Source organism: Salvelinus namaycush, chromosome 4 (assembly GCF_016432855.1).
Source record: "Salvelinus namaycush isolate Seneca chromosome 4, SaNama_1.0, whole genome shotgun sequence".
NCBI classification, from domain to species: domain Eukaryota; kingdom Metazoa; phylum Chordata; class Actinopteri; order Salmoniformes; family Salmonidae; genus Salvelinus; species Salvelinus namaycush.
This window is the reverse complement of record NC_052310.1, coordinates 61,347,045-61,370,149: the sequence shown is the minus strand read 5'-3', so window position 1 is coordinate 61,370,149 and position 23,105 is coordinate 61,347,045. Positions and strand designations below refer to the sequence as shown.

At 44.3% G+C, this 23,105-nt stretch overlaps 1 protein-coding gene across 6 annotated transcripts; it reads left to right on the top strand.

The window, feature by feature from the left end:
• The first annotated feature begins 867 nt into the window (after positions 1-867).
• LOC120046697 (mitoferrin-2-like) lies at positions 868-21,296 on the top strand. 6 transcript variants are annotated; one of them, XM_038992114.1, is made up of 5 exons: positions 13,137-13,254; positions 13,497-13,646; positions 17,100-17,173; positions 17,821-17,877; positions 18,765-21,296. In XM_038992114.1, exons 3-5 carry the CDS (start codon positions 17,143-17,145, stop codon positions 19,340-19,342), a joined length of 666 nt encoding a protein of 221 aa, XP_038848042.1. In that variant the 5' UTR covers positions 13,137-13,254; positions 13,497-13,646; positions 17,100-17,142; the 3' UTR covers positions 19,343-21,296. The 6 variants fall into 6 exon arrangements, with proteins under 6 accessions (XP_038848040.1, XP_038848042.1, XP_038848046.1 ...); XM_038992112.1 differs by lacking the exons at positions 13,497-13,646; positions 17,100-17,173 and adding an exon at positions 868-1,585 and having other exon boundaries at positions 13,026-13,254; XM_038992118.1 differs by lacking the exon at positions 17,100-17,173.
• Positions 21,297-23,105: the final 1,809 nt, after the last annotated feature.

The following is a 23,105-nucleotide window of genomic DNA, read 5'->3' as shown; positions in this document are numbered from 1 at the left end:
ATGCCTCAGATGTCTCAAGTTTTGAGGGTGTGTGCAATTGGCATGCTAACTGCAGAAATGTCCACCAGAGCTGTTGCCAGATAATTTCATGTTCATTTCTCTACCATAAGCCGCCTCCAACTTCATTTTAGAGAATTTGGCAGTACGTCCAACCGGCCTCAAACCGCAGACGACGTGCCAACATCCGACTTCTTCACCTGCGGGATCATCTGAGACCAGCTACTCAGACAGCTGATGAAATTGAGGAGTATTTCTGTATGTAATAAAGCCCGTTGGTGAGGTAAAACTCATTCTGATTGGCTGGGTCTGGCTCCCACCCATGGCTACGCCCCTGCCCAGTCATGTGAAATCCATAGATTAGGGTCTAATGAATTCATTTCAATTAACTGATATCTTATTATGAACTGTAACTCAGTCAAATCGTTGAAATTGTTGCATGTTGCATTTATATAACAGTATATAAATAAACTAAACTACATCCTTGAAAAGAAAGGTAAGTGGAAATACATACAATTACGCTAGCACTATTGAATGAATAATAAGAAACGTTGCCATCTGTTGCATCTCAATAAACCCAAGATATAGTCTTATATCACAAAGGAGACATGGGAAAAGAATAGAGTAAATAAGGTTGCCTTTGGTTGAGTTGACTACCGGTATTATACATTCCATCTGGCCGTATTTGTTTTTGAGCAGAAGTTGCGACCTAGTCATGACCTATTGTCCTTGACAAGCTTTTCCAGGCTAATACCATGGGTAGGCTACTACGCCTCAGAGGGGAGAAAAAAACAACGGCGTCAACCGAGTTATCCAATCATAACATCGTTTTTTTTTATTATGTTCCCGCCTTCTTTAGAGGTTGTTATCCAAGAACACAACTTTTGAAACCTGTCAACTTGTAATATACATTGATTAACAAAATAGCATGTATTAGAAAATATTTGTTATGAGCCATTTCAAATCACACACACATCATTTATATTTGAGAAAAATCTATAATAGGTCGAAATTCTGTCAATGGGCGGTTCCCATTTCCTCCAGCGTCAAACGGTCAGAGTGTGTCCCAAACACTGCGTGGTGTTGTCCGCCCTGTGGACTGAGGCCAGGAGTGGAAACTGTTCGACCGGTAAACATCTGGGACGGGAATGTAAAAAAAAACGAACTACAAACGGGAACACGAAATCGCTTTAAACGGAGTGCCATTTGGGCATAAAGACTGTCCATCGTGTTTCCAATGGAAGCGGATGGTTTATTGAGAAGACGTCGGATGACAGCAGAGAGAGCAGGCGGGGACGCCGGGGTTGCTGGAGCCTCTGCCGGCGCAGAGGTCCGATGGCTCGGGGGAAGGATCTGGGGAGTGTCGGAGAGCCTCGTTGGGAGTTTGTCTCCCAGGATCGGAGGCGAGGCCGAGATTAAGACTGTAATTCAGTTCAGTGGCGGCCCCCCTGAAGTAACGTTAGCAGATACTTCGGAACCCGACTATGAAGGTTTGCCGCAGGGCGCTTCGACCAGCACCCACATGGTTGCAGGAGCAGTGGCTGGGATTATGGAGCATTGCCTGATGTTCCCCATCGACTGTGTCAAGGTAACGTGGTAGGCTATGCTGGGCTAGCGTTTAGACGTAAACTAGTTGTAACTGACTGATATTGGAAATTGGGCACATGAGGGTTGGACATTCCTTTGGCTCGTCATGACATGTGGCTTCAACTTGTCAATAAGTTTGGCAGGTCTCAACACAGACGAGGCAAGGTCGAACCGGACAGGCTTGCATTTCAACTAGGAAACTAATTTAACATGCCAATTAACTCCCATCCACTGCGAATTATTTAGTCGGCATAATTTCGGTCGTCGGTTAATAACTTTGGCGTACAGGATGTAATTGGAGTTAATATGAAAACTTTTAGCGAACAGTGTATGTTGCAGTTGTTAGCATCACCTGCTTAGTTAAAAAGCCATTTCAGCTAACGTTAGTTAACTAACCAAACCAACAAGGTCGGCCTGTGCATCAGCTCGAGCCTGGGGGTCAATGTTGATTAGCTAGTAGCAAGCGAGCTAGCCCCTACTAGATAATAGGTTAGGCTTATCAGTTTGACAATGAATGTTAGCTAGCTACCTTTATACCGTATTTTCATGAGCAAATTTTGGAAGCTATTTTGATACTTCTAAAATGAAACGAGAAGTTGTGTTATTTGCTTTGAGGAAGGAGACAGTTGGCACGAAGCAGCACGTGTGCCCCTCCTGTACATACAAGTCAAGGCATAACGTTACCAATGTCACGCTCATTGATAGCCGGGACAGCGCTATTTACATACTAGTACATACTACTATTAACTACTTCCCTGTATTTCGGAACGTTCACCCTATTCAAGAAGAGAACCCATAGGTGGGTGAAACTATCTTCTGTCAAAATAGTCTACACTTTGCAGCACCAAAAACATAGCCGAGCTACAAGTAGCTTTTAACTAGGCAAAGAATGCATTAACACTGGTGTGGTCTTCTAAGGCAATGTTAACTGCTGCCTGGCTAGCAGGATTTAGGTGGGGTGGAACTGTTCATTGTTTACGGAAAATACAGGACTAGATGTTCTGGGATTAAGAGTACAATGCTACTATGTTGTGCTAATTCTGGCTGACAAGTTTGCTCTACCACTGCACACATTTAAGAAAAGTTATGTTATCATAAGACTATAAATTAGTTTAGGATTATGTACTTAGCTGGGATGACTCGGGTGTTATGTAAACAAGAGATGATAAATTACATTGGTCTGTGCAGTTTTGACAAGCCCACTCAATGATTTAGATATACTCTGTAAAGGGCTGTAGCACATGAGCCATGCCAATGTCTGAATTCTTCCCATCTTGTGGTCCCTGTTGAGCAGGGGTCTCCAACCCTGTTCCTGGAGAGCTACCCTCGTGTATTGTTTCGCTCCAACCCCAGTTGTAACTAACCTGTTTCACCTTATCAACCAGCTAATTATTAGAATCGGGTGTGCTTGAAGAGCCCTGCTGTAGAGATAGTCATGAGTTGGTCCTTGATTGAAATGATTGTTTACTGCTATGCAGAGACAGATCAACAGCGTGAGAGTGGTATGGTAGGTAGGGAGAGGAGTCAACTGTTTGTGGCAGGTGGGAGAGCAGGGCTCTCTCAGAACAAAGCAGAGATTCATCTTCTTTCCCAGCTGTAGTTCCCACCTCTGCTCCAGGTGCTGCTCAAACAACTTGGGCTGTGTCTCAATAGTCAGAAGTGGCTTCCTCTCCCTGTCTCCTCTCTTTTCAATGACATGAAAGGACAGTTGAAACAAAGAATGTTCCCAGTGTGCATCCAGCCATCATGTTCCTTTCACATATACTGTGTTTTCAGATCCGTACAAACGGAGGAGAGGAAGCAAGGATGTATCTTTAGAGTTTTGAGGTGCAGCCCAGACAGGGAAATTGTCTGCCTGCTGAGGAAGGGCAGCCTGAGCTAGATGCTACACAGACTTACGGATCTATAAATCATGTCACCTGTCAAACAACATGGCATTAACTGGCCCTACTTTTAAACACATTACCAGATCTGTACAGATGGAGGAGACCTAGCTCAAGCTGACAGCTGACCCCAGTGGACTAGCACTGACACAAACACAGTTAAAAATCCTTGTAAAATAGCTTGCAGGGGTTGTGACAGATTGCACAGTAGAGATAATGTCGTAACTTGTTGTTTACACTCAATCCAAAGGTTGAGATTAGACATGCTCTTTCCGGGCAAGCTCTCTGCAATACAAAACCATACCAAAGGCTATTTTTATTTATTTAAACGTTATATAACTAGGCAAGTCAGTTAAGAATAAATTCTTATTTACAATGACAGCCTACCAAAAGGCCTCCTGCTGGGATTAAAAATATAGGACAAAACGCACATCACGACAATAGAGACTCTACATAAAGAGAGACATAAGACAACATAGCATGGTAGCAACACAACATGACAACCACATGGTAGAAACATAACATTGTAGCAGACAACAGCACAAAGGACAAGAAGGTAGAGACAACAATACATCACGCGAAGCAGCCACAACTGTCAGTAAGAGTCCATATACAGTACCAGTCAAATGTTTGGACACTCATTCAAGGGTTTTCTTTATTTTTACTATTTTCTACATTGTAGAATAATAGTGAAGACAACACTATGAAATAACATATGGAATCATGTAGTAACCAAAAAAGTGTTAAACAAGTCATATCTTTGAGATTCTTCAAAGTATCCACGCTTTGCCTTGATGACAGCTTAAAATTAAATGTTATTGGTCACATACACATGGTTAGCAAATGTTATTGTGAGTGTAGCAAAATGCTTGTGCTTCTAGTTCCAACAGTGCGGCAATATCTAACAAGTAATCTAACAGTTCCACAACTACCTTAATACACACAAATCTAAGTAAAGGGATGGATTAAGAATATGTACGTATAAATATATGGATGAGCAATGACTGACCGGCATAGGCAAAATACAATAGATGGTATAAAATACAGTATATACATATGGGATGAGTAATGCAAGATATGTAAACATTATTATTAAAGTGTAATTAAAAAAGTGACAAGTGATCCATTTGTTAGTGGCCAATGATTTCAAGTCTGTATGTAGGCAGCAGCCTCTCTGTGTTAGTGATGGCTGTTAATCAATCAAATGTATTTATGAAGGCCTTCTTACATCAGCTGATGTCACAAAGTGCTGTACAGAAACCCAGCCTAAAACCCCAAACAGCAAGCAATGCAGGTGTAGAAGCACGGTGGCTAGGAAAAACTCCCTAGAAAGGCCAGAACCTAGGAAGAAACCTAGAGAGGAACCAGGCTATGAGGGGTGGCCAGTCCTCTTCTGGCTGTGCCGGGTGGAGATTATAACAGAACATGGCCAAGATGTTCAAATGTTCATAGATGACCAGCAGGGTCAAATAATAATAATCACAGTGGTTGTAGAGTGTGCAACAGGTCAGCATCTCAGGAGTTTTAAACAACAGTTCTGGTAGCACTTCCGGTGAACGGGTCAGGGTTCCATAGCCGCAGGTAGAACAGTTGAAACTGGAGCAGCAGCACGACCAGGTGGACTGGGGAGAGCAAGGAGTCATCAGGCCAGGTAGTCCTGAGGCATGGTCCTAGTCCTCCGAGAGAGGGAAAGAAAGAGAGAAATAGAGAATTAGAGAGAGCATACTCAAATTCAAACAGGACACTGGATAAGGCAAGAGAAATACTCCAGATATAGCAGACTGACCCTAGCCCCCCGAGACACAAACTATTGCAGCATAAATATTGGCGGCTGAGAACGGAGGGGTCGGGAGACACTGGCCCTGTCCGACGATACCCCGGACGGGGCCAAACAGGCAGGATATAACCCCATCCACTTTTCCAAAGCACAGCCCCCACACGACTAGAGGGATATCTCCAACCATCAACTTACCATCCTGAGACAAGGCAGGGTATAGCCCACGAAGATCTCCCCCACGGCACAACCCAAGGGGGGGGCGCCAACCCGGACAAGAAGATCACGTCAGTGACTCAACCCACTCAAGTGACGCACCCCTCCTAGGGATGGCATGGAAGAGCACCAGTACGCCAGTGACTCAGCCCCTGTAATAGGGTTTGAGGCAGAGAATCCCAGTGGAGAGATGGGAAACGGCCAGGCAGAGACCGCAAGGTGGTTCGTTGCTCCAGTGCCTTTCCGTTCACCTTCACACTCCTGGGCCAGACTACACTCAATCATAGGACCTACTGAAGAGATGAGTCTTCAATAAAGACTTAAAGGTTGAGACCGAGTCTGCGTCTCTCACATGGATAGGCAGACCATTCCATAAAAATTGAGCTCTATAGGAGAAAGCCCTGCCTCCAGCTGTTTGCTTAGAAGTTCTAGGGACAGTAAGGAGGCCTGTGTCTTGTTACCATAGCGTACGTGTAGGTATGTACGGCAGGACCAAATCGTAAAGATAGGTAGGAGCAAGCCCATGTAATGCTTTGTAAGTTAGCAGTAAAACCATGAAATCAGCCCTTGCCTTAAGGAAGCCAGTGTAGAGGCTAGCATTGGAGTAATATGATCACAGTCTTTGGTTCTAGTCAAGATTCTAGCAGCCGTGTTTAGCACTAACTGAAGATTATTTATTGCTTTAGCCGGAAAGTAGAGGGTTGCAGTAGTCTAACTTAGAAGTGACAAAAGCATGGATACATTTTTCTGCATAATTTTTGGACACAAAGTTTCAGATTTTTGCACTTTTATGTAGATGGGAAAAAGCTGTCCTTAAAACAGTCTTGATATATGTTTGTTAAAAGAGAGAGAAGGGTCCAGAGAAACGCTGAGGTCCTTCACAGTTTTATTTGAGACGACTGTACAACCATCAAGATGAATTGTCAGATCCAACAGAAGATCTCTTTGTTTCTTGGGACCTAGAACTAGCATCTCTGTTTTGTCCGAGTTTAAAAGTAGAACATTTGCCGCCATCCACTTCCTTATGTCTGAAACACAGGCTTCCAGGTTGGGCAATTTTGGGGCTTCACCATGTTTCATCGAAATGTACAGCTGTGTTTCTTCCGCATAGCAGGGAAAGTTGTCATTCAGAAACATAATGTTTTCACTTAGAGGTAAAATATATAGAGAAAACAATAGTGGTCCTAAAACAGAGCCTTGAGGAAGACTGACATTTACAGGTGATTTCTCAGAGGACAAACCATCTACAGAGACAAACTGATATCTTTCCGACAGATAAGATCTAAACGAGGCCAGAACTTGTCTGTGTAGACCAATTTGAGTTTCCAATCTCCAAAAGAATGTGGTGATCGATTGTATCAAAAGCATCACAAAGGTCTAGGAGCTTAGGACAGATGCAGAGCCTCGGTCTGACACCATTAAAGGGTAATTTACCACCTTCACAAGTGCAGTCTCAGTGCTATGATGGGGTCTTAAACCAGACTGAAGTGTTTCGTATACATTGTTTGTCTTCAGGAAGGCAGTGATTTGCTGCACAACACCTTCTACATTTTTTTGGAGCGGAATGGGAGATTCGATTTAGGCCCATAGTTTTTAATATTTTCTGGGTTAAGGTTTGGCTTTTTCAAGAGAGGCTTTATTACTGCCACTTTTAGTGAGTTTGGTACACATCCAGTGGATAGAGAGCCATTTATTATGTTCAACATAGGAGGGCCAAGCACAGGAAGCAGCTCTTTCAGTAGTTTAGTTGGAATAGGGTCCAGTATGCAGCTTGAAGGTTTAGAGGCCATGATTATTTTCATTAATGTGTCAAGAGATATAGTATTTTTTTAAACTTGAGTGTCTCCCTTGATCCTAGGTCCTGGCAGAGTTGTGCAGACTCAGGACAACTGAGCTTTGGAGGAATACGCAGATTTAAAGAGGAATCCGTAATTTGCTTTCCAATGATCATGATCTTTTCCTCAAAGAAGTTCATGAATTTATCACTGCTGAAGTGAAAGTCATCCTCTCTTTTGGAATGCTGCTTTTTAGTTAGCTTTGTGACAGTATCAAAAATAAATGTAGGATTGTTCTTATTTTCCTCAATTAAGTTGGAAAAAAGGATGATCGAGCAGCAGTGAGGGCTCTTCGATACTGCATGGTACTGTCTTTCCAATCTAGTCGGAAGACTTCCAGTTTGGTGTAGCGCCATTTCAGTTCCAATTTTCTGGAAGCTTGCTTCGGAGCTCGGGTATTTTCTGTATACAAGGGAACTAGTTTCTTATGACAAATGTTTTATGTTTTTTTTAGGTGTGCGACTGAATCTAGGGTATTACGCAAGGTTAAATTGAGTTCCTCAGTTAGGTGGTGAACTGATTGTTGTACTCTGACGTCCTTGGGTAGGTGGAGGGAGTCTAGAAGGGCATCTAGGAATGTTTGGGTTGTCTGAGAATTTATAGCTTGTCTTTTGATGCCCCTTGGTTGGGGTCTGAGCAGATTATTTGTTGCGATTGCAAACGTCATAAAATGGTGGTCCGATAGTTCAGGATTATGAGGAAAAACATTCAGATCCACAAAATGTATTCCACGGGACAAAACTAGGTCCAGAGTATGACTGTGGCAGTGAGTAGGTCCGGAGACATGCTGGACAAAACCCACTGAGTCGATGATGGCTCTGAAAGCCTTTTGGAATGGGTCTGTGGACTTTTCCATGTGAATATTAAAGTCACCAAAAAATTGTAATATTATCTGCCATGACTGGAAGGTCTGATAGGAATTCAGGGAACTCAATGAGGAATGCTGTTTATGGCCCAGGAGGCCTGTAAACAGTAGCTATAAAAAGTGATTGAGTAGGCTGCATAGATTTCATGACTAGAAGCTCAAAAGACGAAAACGCAGTTTTTTTTGTAAATTAAAATTTGCCATCGTAAATGTTAGCAACACCTCCGCCTTTGCGGGATGCACGGGGGATATGGTCACTAGTGTAACCAGGAGGTGAGGCCTCTTAACACAGTAAATTCATCAGGCTTAAGCCATGTTTCAGTCAGGCCAATCACATCAAGATTATGATCAGTGATTAGTTAATTGACTATAACTGCCTTGGAAGTGAGTGATCTAACATTAAGTAGCCCTATTTTGAGATGTGGGATATTACTATCTCTTTCAATAATGACAGGAATGGAGGAGGTCTTTATTCCAGTGAGATTTGCTATGGTGAACACCACCCTGTTTAGTTTTGCCCAACCTAGGTCGAGGCCCAGACACGGTCTCAATGGGGATAGCTGAGCTGACTACACTGACTGTGCTAGTGGCAGACTCTACTAAGCTGGCAGGCTGGCTAACAGCATGCTGCCTGGCTGGCTAACAGCATGCTGCCTGGCTGGCTAACAGCATGCTGCCTGGCTGGCTAACAGCCTGCTGCCTGGCTGGCTAACAGCCTGCTGCCTGGCTGGCTAACAGCCTGCTGCCTGGCTGGCTAACAGCCTGCTGCCTGACTGGCTAACAGCCTGCTGCCTGACTGGCTAACAGCCTGCTGCCTGGCTGGCTAACAGCCTGCTGCCTGGCCTGCACCCTATCTCATTGTGGAGCTAGAGGAGTGTCTATGTTCGTAGATAAGATGAGAGCACCCCTCCAGCTAGGATGGAGTCCGTCACTCCTCAGCAGGCCAGGCTTGGTCCTGTTTGTAGGTGAGTCCCAGAAAGAGGGCCAATTATCTACAAATTCTATCTTTTGGCAGGGGCAGAAAACTGCTTTCAACCAGCGATTGAGTTGTGAGACTTAGCTGTAGAGTTCATTACTCCCCCTAACTGGGAGGGGGCCAGAGACAATTACTTGATGCCGACACATCTTTCTAGCTGATTTACACGCTGAAGCTATGTTGCGCTAATGGCCTTGAGATAGAAGTTATTTTTCAGTCTCTCAGTCCCAGCTTTGATGCACCTGTACTGACCTCGCCTTCTGGATGGTAGCAGGGTGAACAGGCAGTCGCTCGGGTGGTTGTTGTCCTTGATGATCTTTTTGGCCTTCCTGTGACATCGGGTGCTATAGGTGTCCTGGATAGCAGGTAGTATGCCCCCGGTGATGCGTTTAGCACACTCTTGGCATTCTTTCAACCAGCTTCATGAGGTAGTCACCTGGAATACATTTCAATTAACAGGTGTGCCTTGTTAAAAGTGAATTTGTGTCATTTCTTTCCTCCTTAATGCATTTGAGCCAATCAGTTGTGTTGTGACAAGGTAGTGGTGGTATACAGACAATAGCCCTATTTGGTAAAAGACCAAGTCCATATTATGGCAAGAACAGCTCAAATAAGCAAAGAGAAACAACAGTCCATCATTACTTCAAGACATGAAAGTCAGTCAATCTGGAAAATTTCAAGAACGTTCTTCAAGTGCAGTCGCAAAAACCATCAAGCGCTATGATGAAACTGGCCTCATGAGGACCGCCACAGGAAAGGAAGATCCAGAGTTACCTCTGCTGCAGAGAATATGTTCATTAGAGTTTCCAGCCTCAGAAATTGCAGCCCAAATAAACTCAGCAAAACAAGAAACGTCCTCTCACTGTCAACTGCTTTTATTTATAACAAACTTAACGTGTAAATATTTGTATGGACATAACACGATTCAACAACTGAGACATAAACTGAACAAGTTCCACAGACATGTGACTAACAGAAATTGTATCTGTCCCTGAACAAAGGGGGGGTCAAAATCAAAAGTAACAGTCAGTATCTGGTGTGGCCACGAGCTGCATTAAGTACTGCAGTGCATCTCCTCCTCATGGACTGCACCAGATTTGCCAGTTCTTGCTGTGAGATGTTACCCCACTCTTCCACCAAGGCACCCGCAAGTTCCCGGACATTTTTGGGGGGAATTGGTCTCACTGCACCGTCCGATCCAACAGGTCCCAGACGTGCTCAGTGAGATTGAGATCCGGGCTCTTCGCTGGCCATGGGAGAACACTGACATTCCTGTCTTGCGGGAAATCACACACAGAACGAGCAGTATGGCTGGTGGAATTGTCATGCTGGAGGGTGATGTCAAAATGAGCCTGCAGGAAGGTTACCACATGAGGGAGGAGGATGTCTTCCCTGTAACGCACAGCGTTGAGATTGCCGGTAATGACAACAAGTTCAGTACGATGATGCTGTGACACACCGCCCCAGACCATGACGGACCCTCCACCTCCAAATCGATTCCTCTCCAGAGTACAGGCCTCGGTGTAACGCTAATTTATTTGACGATAAACGCAAATCCGACCATCACCTCTGGTGAGACCAAACCGCGACTCGTCAGTGAAGAGCACTATTTGCCTGTCCTGTCTGGTCCAGCGACGGTGGGTTTGTGCCCATAGGCGACGTTGTTGCCGGTGATGTCTGGTGAGGACCTGCCTTACAACAGGCCTACAAGCCCTCAGTCCAGCCTCTGTCCGCAATAGGCTGAGAGTCTGGCCACTGATGGAGCGATTGTGTGTTCCTGGTGTATCTCAGGCAGTTGTTGTTGCCATCCTGTACCTGTCCCGCAGGTGTGATGTTCGGATGTACCGATCCTGTGCAGGTGTTGTTACACGTGGTCTGCCACTGCGAGGACGATCAGCTGTCTGTCCTGTCTCACAGTACGGACAATACATTTTATTTCCCTGGCCACATCTGCAGTCCTCAGGCATGCTGCAGGAGGCATAAGGTAAGTTCACGCAGATGAGCAGTGACCCTGGGCATCTTTCTTTTGGTGTTTTTCAGAGTCAGTAGAAAGGCCTCTTTAGTGTCCTAAGTTTTCATAACTGGGACCTTAATTGCCTACTGTAAGCTGTTGGTGTCTTAACGACCATTCCACCGGTGCATGTTCATTAATCGTTTATGGTTCATTGAACAAGCATGGGAAACAGTGTTTAAACCCTTTACAATGAAAAAGGAACATTTCTTTTTTTGCTGAGTTAAACTCAGCAAAAAAATGTGCATCACAGAGTTCAAGTAACAGACACATCTCAACACCAACTGTTCAGAGGAGACTGTGTGAATCAGGCCTTCGTGGTCGAATTGCTGCTAAGAAACCACAACTAAAGATCACCAATAAGAAAAGACTTGCTTGGCCCAAGAAACACGAGCAATGGACATTAGATCGGTGTATATCTGTCCTTTGGTCTGATGAGTCCAAATTTGAGATTTTTGGTTCCAACCGCTGTGTCTTTGTGAGACGCAGAGTAGGGGAATGGATGATCTCCGCATGTGTAGTTCCCACCATGAAGCATGGTGGAGGTGCTTTGCTGGTGACAGTGTCAGTGATTTATTTAGAATTCAAGGCACACTTAACCAGCATGCACTCTGCAGCGATACACCATCCCATCTGGTTTGCACTTAGTCCCACTATCATTCGTTTTTCAGCAAGACAATGACCCAACACATCTCCAGGCTGTGTAAGGGCTATTTAACCAAGAAGGAGAGTGATGGAGTGCTGCGTCAGATGACCTGGCCTTCACAATCACCTGACCTCAACCCAATTGAGATGGTTTGGGATGAGTTGGACAGCAGAGTGAAGGAAAAGTAGCCAGCAAGTACTCAGCATATGTGGGAACTCCTTCAGTACTGTTGGAAAAGCATTCCAGGTGAAGCTGGTTGAGTAAATGCCAAAAGTGTGCAAAGCTCTCAAGGCAAAGGGTGGCTGCTTTTGAAGAATCAAACATTTTAAATATATTTTGATTTAACACTTTTTTTTGTCAGGGCTGTGCTATTGCATAGTGTTGATGTCTTCACTGCTATTCTACAATGTATAAAATGGTACAAATAATGAAAAACCCTTGAATGAGAAACTGTGTCCAAACTTTTGACTGGTACTGTATATACCTGTGTCAGGGCCGAGGGAACTGTTTTCATTTAATTTCACTTTTATTCACAGATTAGTCACATTGTGACGTTGACATCAAATATATTGCAGGAAAGACCTTTTCAAGATGGCAGCAATCTGCGAAGATACATGTAAATCTCTTACAGGGCTAGAATTCCACAGCCTATAACGGTGGCCCGAGGCCCTGTTTACATTTCCTTGAAAGCGTGCACACACCAGTGCAGAAAACAATCTGCATGTGAGAGCCCAGGGCCTCCTTTGCTTGTGGTGATGTGGTCATTATTAGAAGACCCTCTGCCTCTCACAGCACTAGATGTACTGTGAGAGGATGAATCCTGACACTGGCCCAACGATAAGGATTGTGTTTGTGTGTGGAGTCAGGTTGTTTGAGTGTTGCTGGTGGGACAGATGCTTACAGGAAGTCAGCTTTTGTCCCTCTCTGACCCTGGGTCTCGTTATTCAACACTTCCTTCTATTCAACTGGGCGTGGGCATGACTACTCAACATTTTCAAAATATTTAGCGGGTGGAAGGTATAAGCACTGACTTATTACTTACTGTGTTTTGATTGGTTAGCAGTGTATTCATCCCATCTCTGCTCAGATTTCATTGGTTGTTAACATGGTAGTTCTCAAATTTTAAGTTAAATGTTATGATTGCAGTAAGGTTAGGTATGGCGGGAAGTTTATGGTTAGGTTATGAATAGGGTAACCAGTAGGTGTGTGACCTCTAACCTCTCTTCCCTGTGTAGACGCGTATGCAGAGCCTACAGCCTGAGCCTGCTGCCCGTTACCGGAATGTGATGGATGCTCTTCGGCGAATCATAACCACCGAGGGTGTCTGGCGACCAATGAGAGGGCTGAATGCCACAGCTGTGGGGGCGGGTCCGGCGCACGCCCTCTACTTCGCCTGCTACGAGAAACTGAAGAAAAGTCTGGGTGACATCATCCACCCCGGGGCTAACAGCCATCTGGCCAACGGTATACCAGGAAAACACACACACACACACATTCAAATCACACACTAGCACATGCACACACCAATCCTATACTTCTCTGCAACCACTCTTTGGATTACTTGTTGACTTCCTGGAAATATAACTATATGACATTGTTTTTTCTAGTAAATGCTAGCAGTTCATTTGGTTTTTCCAATATTCTATTTTTAGCAACTCAAGCAAGTAGTGAAGATTCAATTAAACTATTTTGCTGTATTTTTACAGCTGTGTTGCTGTAGTCCTGTAGAGATAATCTCTAACACACTGCAGAGAGAGAGAGGGAGAGAAGACCCCCTTCTCCCCTGGACACTAAGTGGATGCTGCTCGGACTAACCTAGATGAACCTTGCTCTCAGACACTGAGTTATGTGTGTGGGTGAGTCAGCCTGCCAGTTCTGGAGCAGAGAGTGGCTGGAGCAGAGTGGCGGGAGAGTGGTGGTGCCACACCCTTAATACCCCCATCCCCTGGACAGTAGAGGGGACAAATTCCTGCGCTATACTTCAGGCTCTCTCATACCCAGTACAGTAAGCAGGCCCTAAGAACCTGGTTCCTCTCTAGGTTTCTTCCTAGGCTCCTGCCCTCTAGGGAGTTTTTCCTAGCCACTCTGCTTCTCCATTGCTCTTTGGGGTTTTAGGCTGGGTATCTGTATAGCACTTTGTGACAACTACTGATGTAAAAAGGGCTTTATAAAAGACATTTGATTTGACTGAATCTAACTTGTTGGGCCACCTGCCAGTGTGATAAACATCACCAGCCACTCAGGTGGTGGATCAGCTGTTGGCCGGGGCTAATTCCGTCCCAGCAGGGCACTAGGAGGGATATCTTTCTGGCCATGGAGCTGATCTGACATTGTCTGTATGCTCTCTAAGGTCAGAGTTCTGCAGAGTCAGCCAGGTCCACAAATAGACCAGGGCCTCTGACTGACTACATACCATGCTACGGTGTCCGGGTCCACGCTACAGACATGCGTCAGAAAAAGGTTTTTAATCTGAGCACTGCTGCGTGAGGAGAGAGGCTGGCACTATTGCTGCAGCTGAGGAGGGGGCCGCGTGTGAGCGATGGGAGCGAGCCACAGAGGTATAAAAGAAGTGGGGACTGCATCCGTTGTTTTCAACATAATCTGCTCGCGTTTACATGCAGCGATTTATGGACCGTCTATATCCGGGTTGCATCCGGTTTACATGGCCCAACTTCACATGCGCACTTTCACTCAGTGTGCACAGGGAGCAGCGACGACGTCATCCAAATACATGTCAGACATTGGATGAAGATAAAATGTTAATCTTCGGCTGTGAGTGATTTTTTGGGGGGGGGGGGGGCTTCATCAACAATTATTTGTCTGAATATAGCTGGCTAGGCTAATTAAGGCCACATGCTGCGCTTTCTCCCCAACCCCATTCAGATAAAACAACAGCCTACTTGTTGGTTGCTCGTTGTAGTCTACTCATTTTCACTTTGAATTCTGTAATTTTTTTCTAATTTGCATTGCATTGGTGTAATCTCATTGCATTGCATACGCTTTGATTGGCCAACATAGACAAGCTACACACGTGAAGGGTGCATGTCATAAAAACAACATTGAAAAGTTAATTTTATTATATTGAACAAAAATATAAACGCAACATGCAACAATTATAAGTTCATACAAGGAAATCGGTCAATTTAAATAAATTAGGCCCTAATCTATGGATTTCACGTGACTGGGAATACGGATATGCGTCTGTTGGTCACAGATGTCTTTAAAAAAAAGATGGGAATATGAATCAGAAAACCTGTCAGTATCTGGTGTGACCACCATTTTGCCTCATGCAGCGCAACACATCTCCTTCACACAGAGTTTATCAGGCTGTTGATTGTGGCCTGTGGAATGTTGTCCCACTCCTCTTCAATGGCTGTGCGAAGTTGCTGGATATTGGCGGGTACTGGAACATGCTGTTGTACACGTTGTTCGAGAGCATCCCAAACATGCTCAATGAGTAATATGTCTAGTGAGTATGCAAGCCATGGAAGAACTGTGGCGTTTTCAGCTTCCAGGAATTGTGTACAGATCCTTGTGTCATTATCATGCTAAAACATGAGGTGATGGCAGAGGATGAATGGCATGACAATGAGCCTCCGGATCTCATCACGGTAGTCAAATTACCATCGATAAAATGCAATTGTCTTCGTTGTCCATAGCTTATGCCTGCACAAACAGTTGAAGTCGGAAGTTTACATACACTTAGGTTGGAGTCATTAAAACTTGTTTTTCAACCACCCCACAAATTTCTTGTTAACAAACTATAGTTTTGGCAAGTCGGTTAGGACATCTACTTTGTGCATGACACGAGTAATTTTCCCAACAATTGTTTAGACTAATTATTTCACTTATAACTCACTGTATCACAATTCCAGTGGTCCAGAAGTTTACACACACTAAGTTGGCTGTGCCTTTTTAAACAAATGGCTAAAAGTGCCACGTTGATCTGTAAAAACAATAGTACGCAAGTATAAACACCATGGGACCACGCAGCCGTCATACCGCTCAGGAAGGAGACGCGTTCTGTCTCCTAGAGATTAACATATATTGGTGCAAAAAGTGAAAATCAATCCCAGAACAACAGCAAAGGACCATGTGAAGATGCTGGAGGAAACGGGTACAAAAGGATCTATATCTACAGTAAAATTAGTCCTATATCGACATAACCTGAAAGGCTGCCCAGCATGGAAGAAGCCACTGCTCCAAAACCGCCATAAAAAAGCCAGACTACGGTTTGCAACTGCACATAAGGACAAAGATCGTACTTTTTGGAGAAATCTCCTCTGGTCTGATGAAATAAAAATAGAACTGTTTGCCATAATGACCATTGTTATGTTTGGAGGACAAAGGGGGAGGCTTGCAAGCCGAAGAACACCATCAAAACCGTGAGGCACGGGGGTGGCAGCTTCATGTTGTGGGGGTGCTTTGCTGCAGGAGGGTCTGGTGCACTTCACAAAATAGATGGCATCATGGGGATGGAAAATTATGTGGATATATTGAAGCAACATCTCAAGACATCAGTCATGAAGTTAAAGCTTGGTCGCAAATGGGTCTTCCAAATGGACAATGACCCCAAGCATACTTCCAAAGTTGTGGCAAAATGGCTTAAGGACAACAAAGTCAAGGTATTGGAGTGGCCATCACAAAGCCCTGACCTCAATCCTATAGAAAATTTGTGGGCATAACTGAAAATGCATGTGCGAGCAAGGAGGCCTACAAACCTGACTCGGTTACACCAGCTCTGTCAGGAGGAATGGGCCAAAATTCACCCAACTTTTTGTGGGAAGCTTGTGGAAGGCTACCCGAAACGTTTGACCCAAGTTAAACAATTTAAAGGCAATGCTATCAAATACTAAGTGAGTGTATGTAAACTTCAGACCCACTGGGAATGTGATGAAAGAAATAAAAGCTGAAATTATTCTCTCAACTATTATTCAGGCATTTCACATTCTTAAAATAAAGTGGTGATCCTAACTGACCTAAGACAGGGAATTTTTTACTATGATTAAATGTCAGGAATTGTGAAACTGAGTTTGAATGTAAGGTGTATGTAAACTTCCGACTTCATCTGTACCTATCTCATCGCTCAGAAGACTGCCGCTTACTGGATGTTTTTTTTTGATGCACCATTCTTGGTAAACCCTAGACACTGCCGGGTGTGAAATGCCCAGGTGGTCAGTCCTTTCTGATATACTAGATCCGGCGTGCCTGGCAAAACTCAGTCGCTTCGGTCACTCGTTTTGCCTATGCTAACGTTCAATCGAACAGTAACTGAATGCCTCTGCCTGTCTGCCTGCTTGTTTTATAAGCCATGGCCATGTGACTCACTGTCTGTAGGAGCGACCCATTTTCATGAAAGTGGTGGTGTACCTAAAACTGTCCGGTGAGTGTATATCCTTGTATGTAACAATGCCAAATTTGATTTTTTAATTTAATTGAGAAAAAGCTTTTTCATTGTTACAATAGTTCTATAATTTTTTCACTGACGCACATGAATAATCACACAAGTATTCGAATACTAACGTCCGTTCCGACATTTGAAAATTCAAATAACCTTGCACATCCCTAATTTGCACGACAAGAAATTTTTAAATTTTGCTCAGACAAAGCTAGTACTAGAGATACTTGCTCTTTTTTATCCCTGTATCTGTTCTCTGCTCTTTCTTTCTCTTCCCTTCTTCCCAGGTCAGCTGTCTGTCTCTTCTCTTCCCTCCTCCCTGGTTTCCAGGTCAGGGGAGAGGCAGGGTAAGACCTGCCCAGTAGAGGAAGGGATGTTTGACTCTGGTCCAGCAGGAGTGGTGATGGCCTGTTTTACCGCTAGGGAGAGCTAGAGCATTTTCTGTCATCTGGCCTCTCCTCACCCCTCTCTCCTTCTCTCCCTCTCCTCTACTCTTTCCTTCTCTGCAATCTTTCTCCTTTTATATCTCTGGTCTTTTCTGTCTCTCTCTCTCTCTCTCTCTCTCTCTCTGTCTCTCTCTGTCTCTCTCTCTCTCTCTGTGTGTTTAACCATTGAGTGTGTATGTGTTACAGGTGCGGCGGGGTGTGTGGCCACATTGCTTCATGACGCAGCCATGAACCCATCTGAAGGTAAATCTATCCATCTATAAATATCTTTCCCTCTCTTAAACCTGCTTTCTCGATCTCACACATGGCATGTATTCAGGTGACTGAGATGTTCTTTGCTGCAGATAAATGGCTGTAGCAGAGCTCCCTCTGCAGCTGTAGCTCCAGCCTGTTTACTCTGCACTGCTCGCTAGGGAGGGGAGGGCAAGGTGGAGTGGGAGACAGAGAGAAAGAGAGTAGGGTGGTGGGGAGGAGCAGTGCCAAGAATGAAATCGGAATAGAGACTGGGATAGAGATTGAGGGAGCGAGCAGGGTTGAGAGGGAGGGGGGAGAAAGATGCTCCCTTGGGTCATGTCAACTTTGTATTGAACTCCACCACCATCTGTAGACTACAGCGGACTTTGATGGGTATCCTTCCACTGAAATGCCTGGACAGGTGATCCTCAGGCAGCTGTGGAGGCGAGGGACATAGGTGCTAGTCTCAGATTCCAAGGTAACGCCTGGGTCGCTGCTTTGAACTTCAGCAGTCTAAATAAAAATCTCTGTTAATGTCTTAATTAATCTGAACATCCTAATGCCCTCCTCAGCCTTGGAGTATGTTATGACTGCATTTAAAAAAAAATATATATATATCTGGTCAATAATTTGTCTTTCTTTTTTATCCTCCGGGCTATGTTCTTGGTCCCTAATGATGGAAACACACCTGGCAATCCTCCCTTGCATCCCTCCAATCCTCCCCTCTACTCCTCCTCTTTACTCACCTATCCATCCCTTCCTTCCTCTCTGCCTCACTATCCCTTCTTTTTTCCTTTATACTGCCGCTCTCTTTCCCCCATTCCTCTACTGCCTGCATTCTCTTTCTTATGCTCTGTTCTGGCTATTCCTATCTGTTTTTCTCTCTCCCTGTCCAGTGGTGAAGCAGCGTTTGCAGATGTATAACTCTCCGTACCGAGGCGTGATGGACTGTGTGCGTGCCGTGTGGCAGAGAGAGGGCGCCGCAGCCTTTTACCGCTCCTACACCACCCAGCTCACCATGAACGTGCCTTTCCAGGTGCTCCACTTCATGACCTACGAGTCCCTCCAGGAGCTCCTCAACCCCCACAGACAGTACAACCTCTCCTCACACATGGTGTCTGGAGCCCTGGCCGGGGCCATTGCTGCTGCAGCCACCACCCCTCTGGATGTCTGCAAGACCCTGCTCAACACCCAGGAGTCCCTGGTGGGGCTCCCCACTGCAGGCCAGGGTGGAGGTCAGGGGACACACAGACACATCACAGGCCTGGCCCATGCCTTCCGGACAGTGTACAGGCTGGGCGGCCTGCCTGGGTTCTTTAAAGGAGTCCAGGCCAGGGTGATCTATCAGATGCCCTCCACAGCCATCAGCTGGTCTGTCTATGAGTTCTTCAAGTACGGAATCACCAAGCACCAGCACGAGAAGAGGATAGCGCAGCGGAAGGAGGGAGGGAGAGAAGTAGAGAAGGAAAAATAAAGAAAATCCTCTTCATTCAGCCATCTCTCTTTGCCATCTCTTCCGTTTTCTCTCTATCAACCCCCTTCCTTTGCCCTTCGGAGCAAGCAGGTATTCAGAGCAAGGGAGAATTGAGAGGAACAGTGGAGAGGAAGAATCGATACGCACATAAACCAACCAATACCCTCTTTACCCCGTTCAGACAGCCAATAAGAAAGAGACTTTCAGATGTGGTTCAACTAATAACATCCCTGCTAAACTGTTTGCAACTGAAAATTTACAATTTCCTATGAAAGTGAATATGTCATGTATTGACACTACTTTATCAACGCACATAAATGCTAACTAGAACAATTGTTGATTCTGTTTTGCTAGTCTCCAGTGAGTTTTGTTAAATATTTTGCTAATGAGTTTCCAATCCCTTTCATAAGAATTGTTGTGATGAATTTGACAACCGCTGTCCTAACTGTCCGTGTTAAAGGTAGACTCAGCAATATAACATCATTCTACACACCTGGGCCAATTCCTGCTGATAGAAATTAACAAAATTCCCTTATTGAGGTGCAGATTGAAAGAGCCATTAGATTTGGATTTGGTTTTTGTTGATATGTGTAAGCAGGAAGTGTCCCAGCTTTGTATGATGTTATATTGCGGAGTACCTGTAAAGTTAATTGTTGTGTTAACTGTATGTGGATGAGAATGTTCACTGTAAACCCCACCAGGGGCCACTGTGCTCCTCTCAATAATGCTGGAGTAATAGAATATGATGAGGTGTGAGTGACAGTCTGCCTTTAGGGGGCGTTAGTGTTGCTTTGTAAACCCAGGCAATAGTTTATAGGCTTCAGGTACAAGTTGGCCTTAACCCCAGATCTAGAATCAGTTTGTCGTTTCTCAATTCTTATGTTAACTGTTGAGGGTATGAAAGAATATCTAATCCTAGACCAATGGTTAGGAGCAACTTCTACCTTTTCGCTTCAGAACTGGTAGAGACACAAAGGGAGTCCTCTCAAGGTTTGAAATCAGGAATTGCTCTCAAAATGGTTGCATACTATATATGTGAATTTAAATGAGACATTTTTTTTAATCGGATCAGATTTTATGTAAAATGCTGAAATAGACTTAATTTATTGTTGCCAGTATTTTGTAAAGTACGTTAACTCTCAATAGTTCCTCAGAATAGAGCTATTTTTGTATTGATTCTGGAACACAAAGAACTAACCTTTAGTTGGCTGACACCACTGTTCTAGATCTAAAGCGACATGATTGGCTTCTAGAAATAATTGCCATTTCATTGGCCAATAAACTCCACCCTGTCTTCTGATTGGTACTGATGTAAGGAGATGTTGTTTTCCCAGTTCTCACGTATTTTTGTTTTGAGTAGCTCAAATTCTTGGATGGGATAACCTACACACACACTTCAATTTTCTGTCGGTTTAGAGTCACACCCTTGTTTTACCTAGACTGGCTGCCTGACTGTCCCAGTATTAACAAGTACACAAAGGTTTAGACAGGACAGGTTGGCTAAAGCAGAGACCAACAGGCATACACAAAGGATATGGATTCCCATGCATTAACAGCCAAATTCAAACTTCAGAACCATGTTTACATAAAATATTGATGTTTACACACAGTCTTCATGTTTAGGGACGATTATGGAATGTTGGGTAACGATTAATTGTCATGGAAATAGCCACGGTTGTCATTTTTGTTGAAAGAAGTTTTGAGCTTGTAATCTTTAAACGTTGACTATGACCATGAATACAACACACTTCTGTCAACAACAAAAAAATAATTTTGACCGCATGCATCTTTTGTCAATTTAAGGTTCTCCTCCCGACCGTGCCGTGCTGCTCTTAAAGTTATTACCAACATTACCCATTTCTTGTAAAACTGCTATTGGGTAATTACTGAACACAAACATATAAACGTGTGGCCCCATGGTTCATGAGCTGAAATAAAAAATTCCAGAAATGTTCTCATGTTGTGCACAAATTTGTTTACTTCCCTGTTAGTGAGCTTTTCTCCTTTGCCAAGATAATCCATCCACCTGACAGGTGTGACATAACAATAAGCTAATTACACAGCATGATCATTACCCATGTGTACCTTGTGCTGGGGACAATAAAAGGCCACTTTAAAATGTGCAGTTTTGTCACAACGCAATGCCACAGATGACTCAAGTTTTGAGGGAGCGTGCAATTGTCATGCTGACTGCAGGAATGTCCACCAGAGCTGTTGTCAGACAATTGAATATTAAGTTCTCTACCATAAGCTGCCTTCAGTGTCGTTTTAGAGAATTTGGCAGTACGTCCAACTGGCCTCACAACCCCAGACCACGTGTCACCATGCCAGCCAAGGACCTCCACAACAAGCTTCTTCACCTGCGGGATTGCCTGAGGGGGGGGACCAGTGCTGAGGAGCATTTCTGTATGTAATAAAGCCCTTTTATGGGGAAAACTAATCTGTTTGGCTGGGCCTGGCTCCGGAGTGGGTGGCCTATGCCCTACAAGGCCCACCCATGTCTGCACCCCTGCCCAGTTGTGAAATCCAGAGAATAGGGCCTAATTTATTTATTTAAATTGACTGATTTCCTTATATGAACTGTAACTCAGTAAAATCTTTGAAATTGTACTGTAGATACTGTATATCTACTTGAATATAAAGTTGAATCCTCCCTTCTCCTAAAATGAATTTATTAGGACAATACTTTATTTTAGTTCACGGTTACTGTCCATAATTGTCAGTTCCATGATTATACAATAATTGTGTCAGCCCTACTCATGTTAGGGTTTGGCCCTGACTAACTAAAGGGTCAAGAAGGAAAGAGCTCATGTTGTAGAACTTCCAATGGTCCATTTAAAGGTTTCTGAACATGCCAAGTTTGTTTAATTAATAAGCTGTTCTAAAGACTAAAGGTTGAAGTTACCTTTAGACACATACACTACATGACCAAAAGTATGTGGACACCTGCTCGTCGAACATCTCATTCCAAAACCATGGGCATTAATATGGAGTTGGTCCCCCCTTTGCTGCTATAACAGCCTCCAATCTTCTGGAAAGGCTTTCCACTGGATGTTGGAACATTGCTACGGGGACTTGCTTCCATTCAGCCACAAGAGCATTGGTGAGGTCAGGCACTGATGTTGGGTGATTAGCCCTGTCTCGCTGTCGGAGTTCCAATTCATCCCAAAGGCATTCGATGGGGTTGAGGTCAGGGCTCTGTGCTTGTCAGTCAAGTTATTCCACACCAATCTCAAAAAACAATTTCTGTATGGACCTCGCTTTGTGCATGGGGGCATTGTCATGCTGAAACAGGAAAGGGCCTTCCCCAAACTGTTGCCACAAAGTTGGAAGCACAGAGTAATTTAGAACGTCATTGTATGCTGTAGCATTAAGATTTCCCTTCACTGGAACTAAGGGACCTAGCCCAAACCATGAAAAACAGCCCCAGACCAATATTCTTCCTCCACCAAACTTCACAGTTGGCACTATGCATTGGGGCAGGTAGCGTTCTCCTGGCATCCGCAAAATCCAGATTTGTCCGTCAGACTTCCAGATGATGAAGCGTGATTCATCACTCCAGAGAACGTGTTTCCACTGCTCCAGAGCCCAATGGTAGCAAGCTTTACACCATTTAAGCCGACGCTTGGCAATGCGCATGGTGATCTTAGGCTTGTGTGCGGCTGCTCGGCCACGAAAACCCATTTCATGAAGCTCCCGACTAATAGTTCTTGTGCTGACATTGCTTCCAGAGGCAGTTTGGAACTCAGTAGTGAGTGTTGCA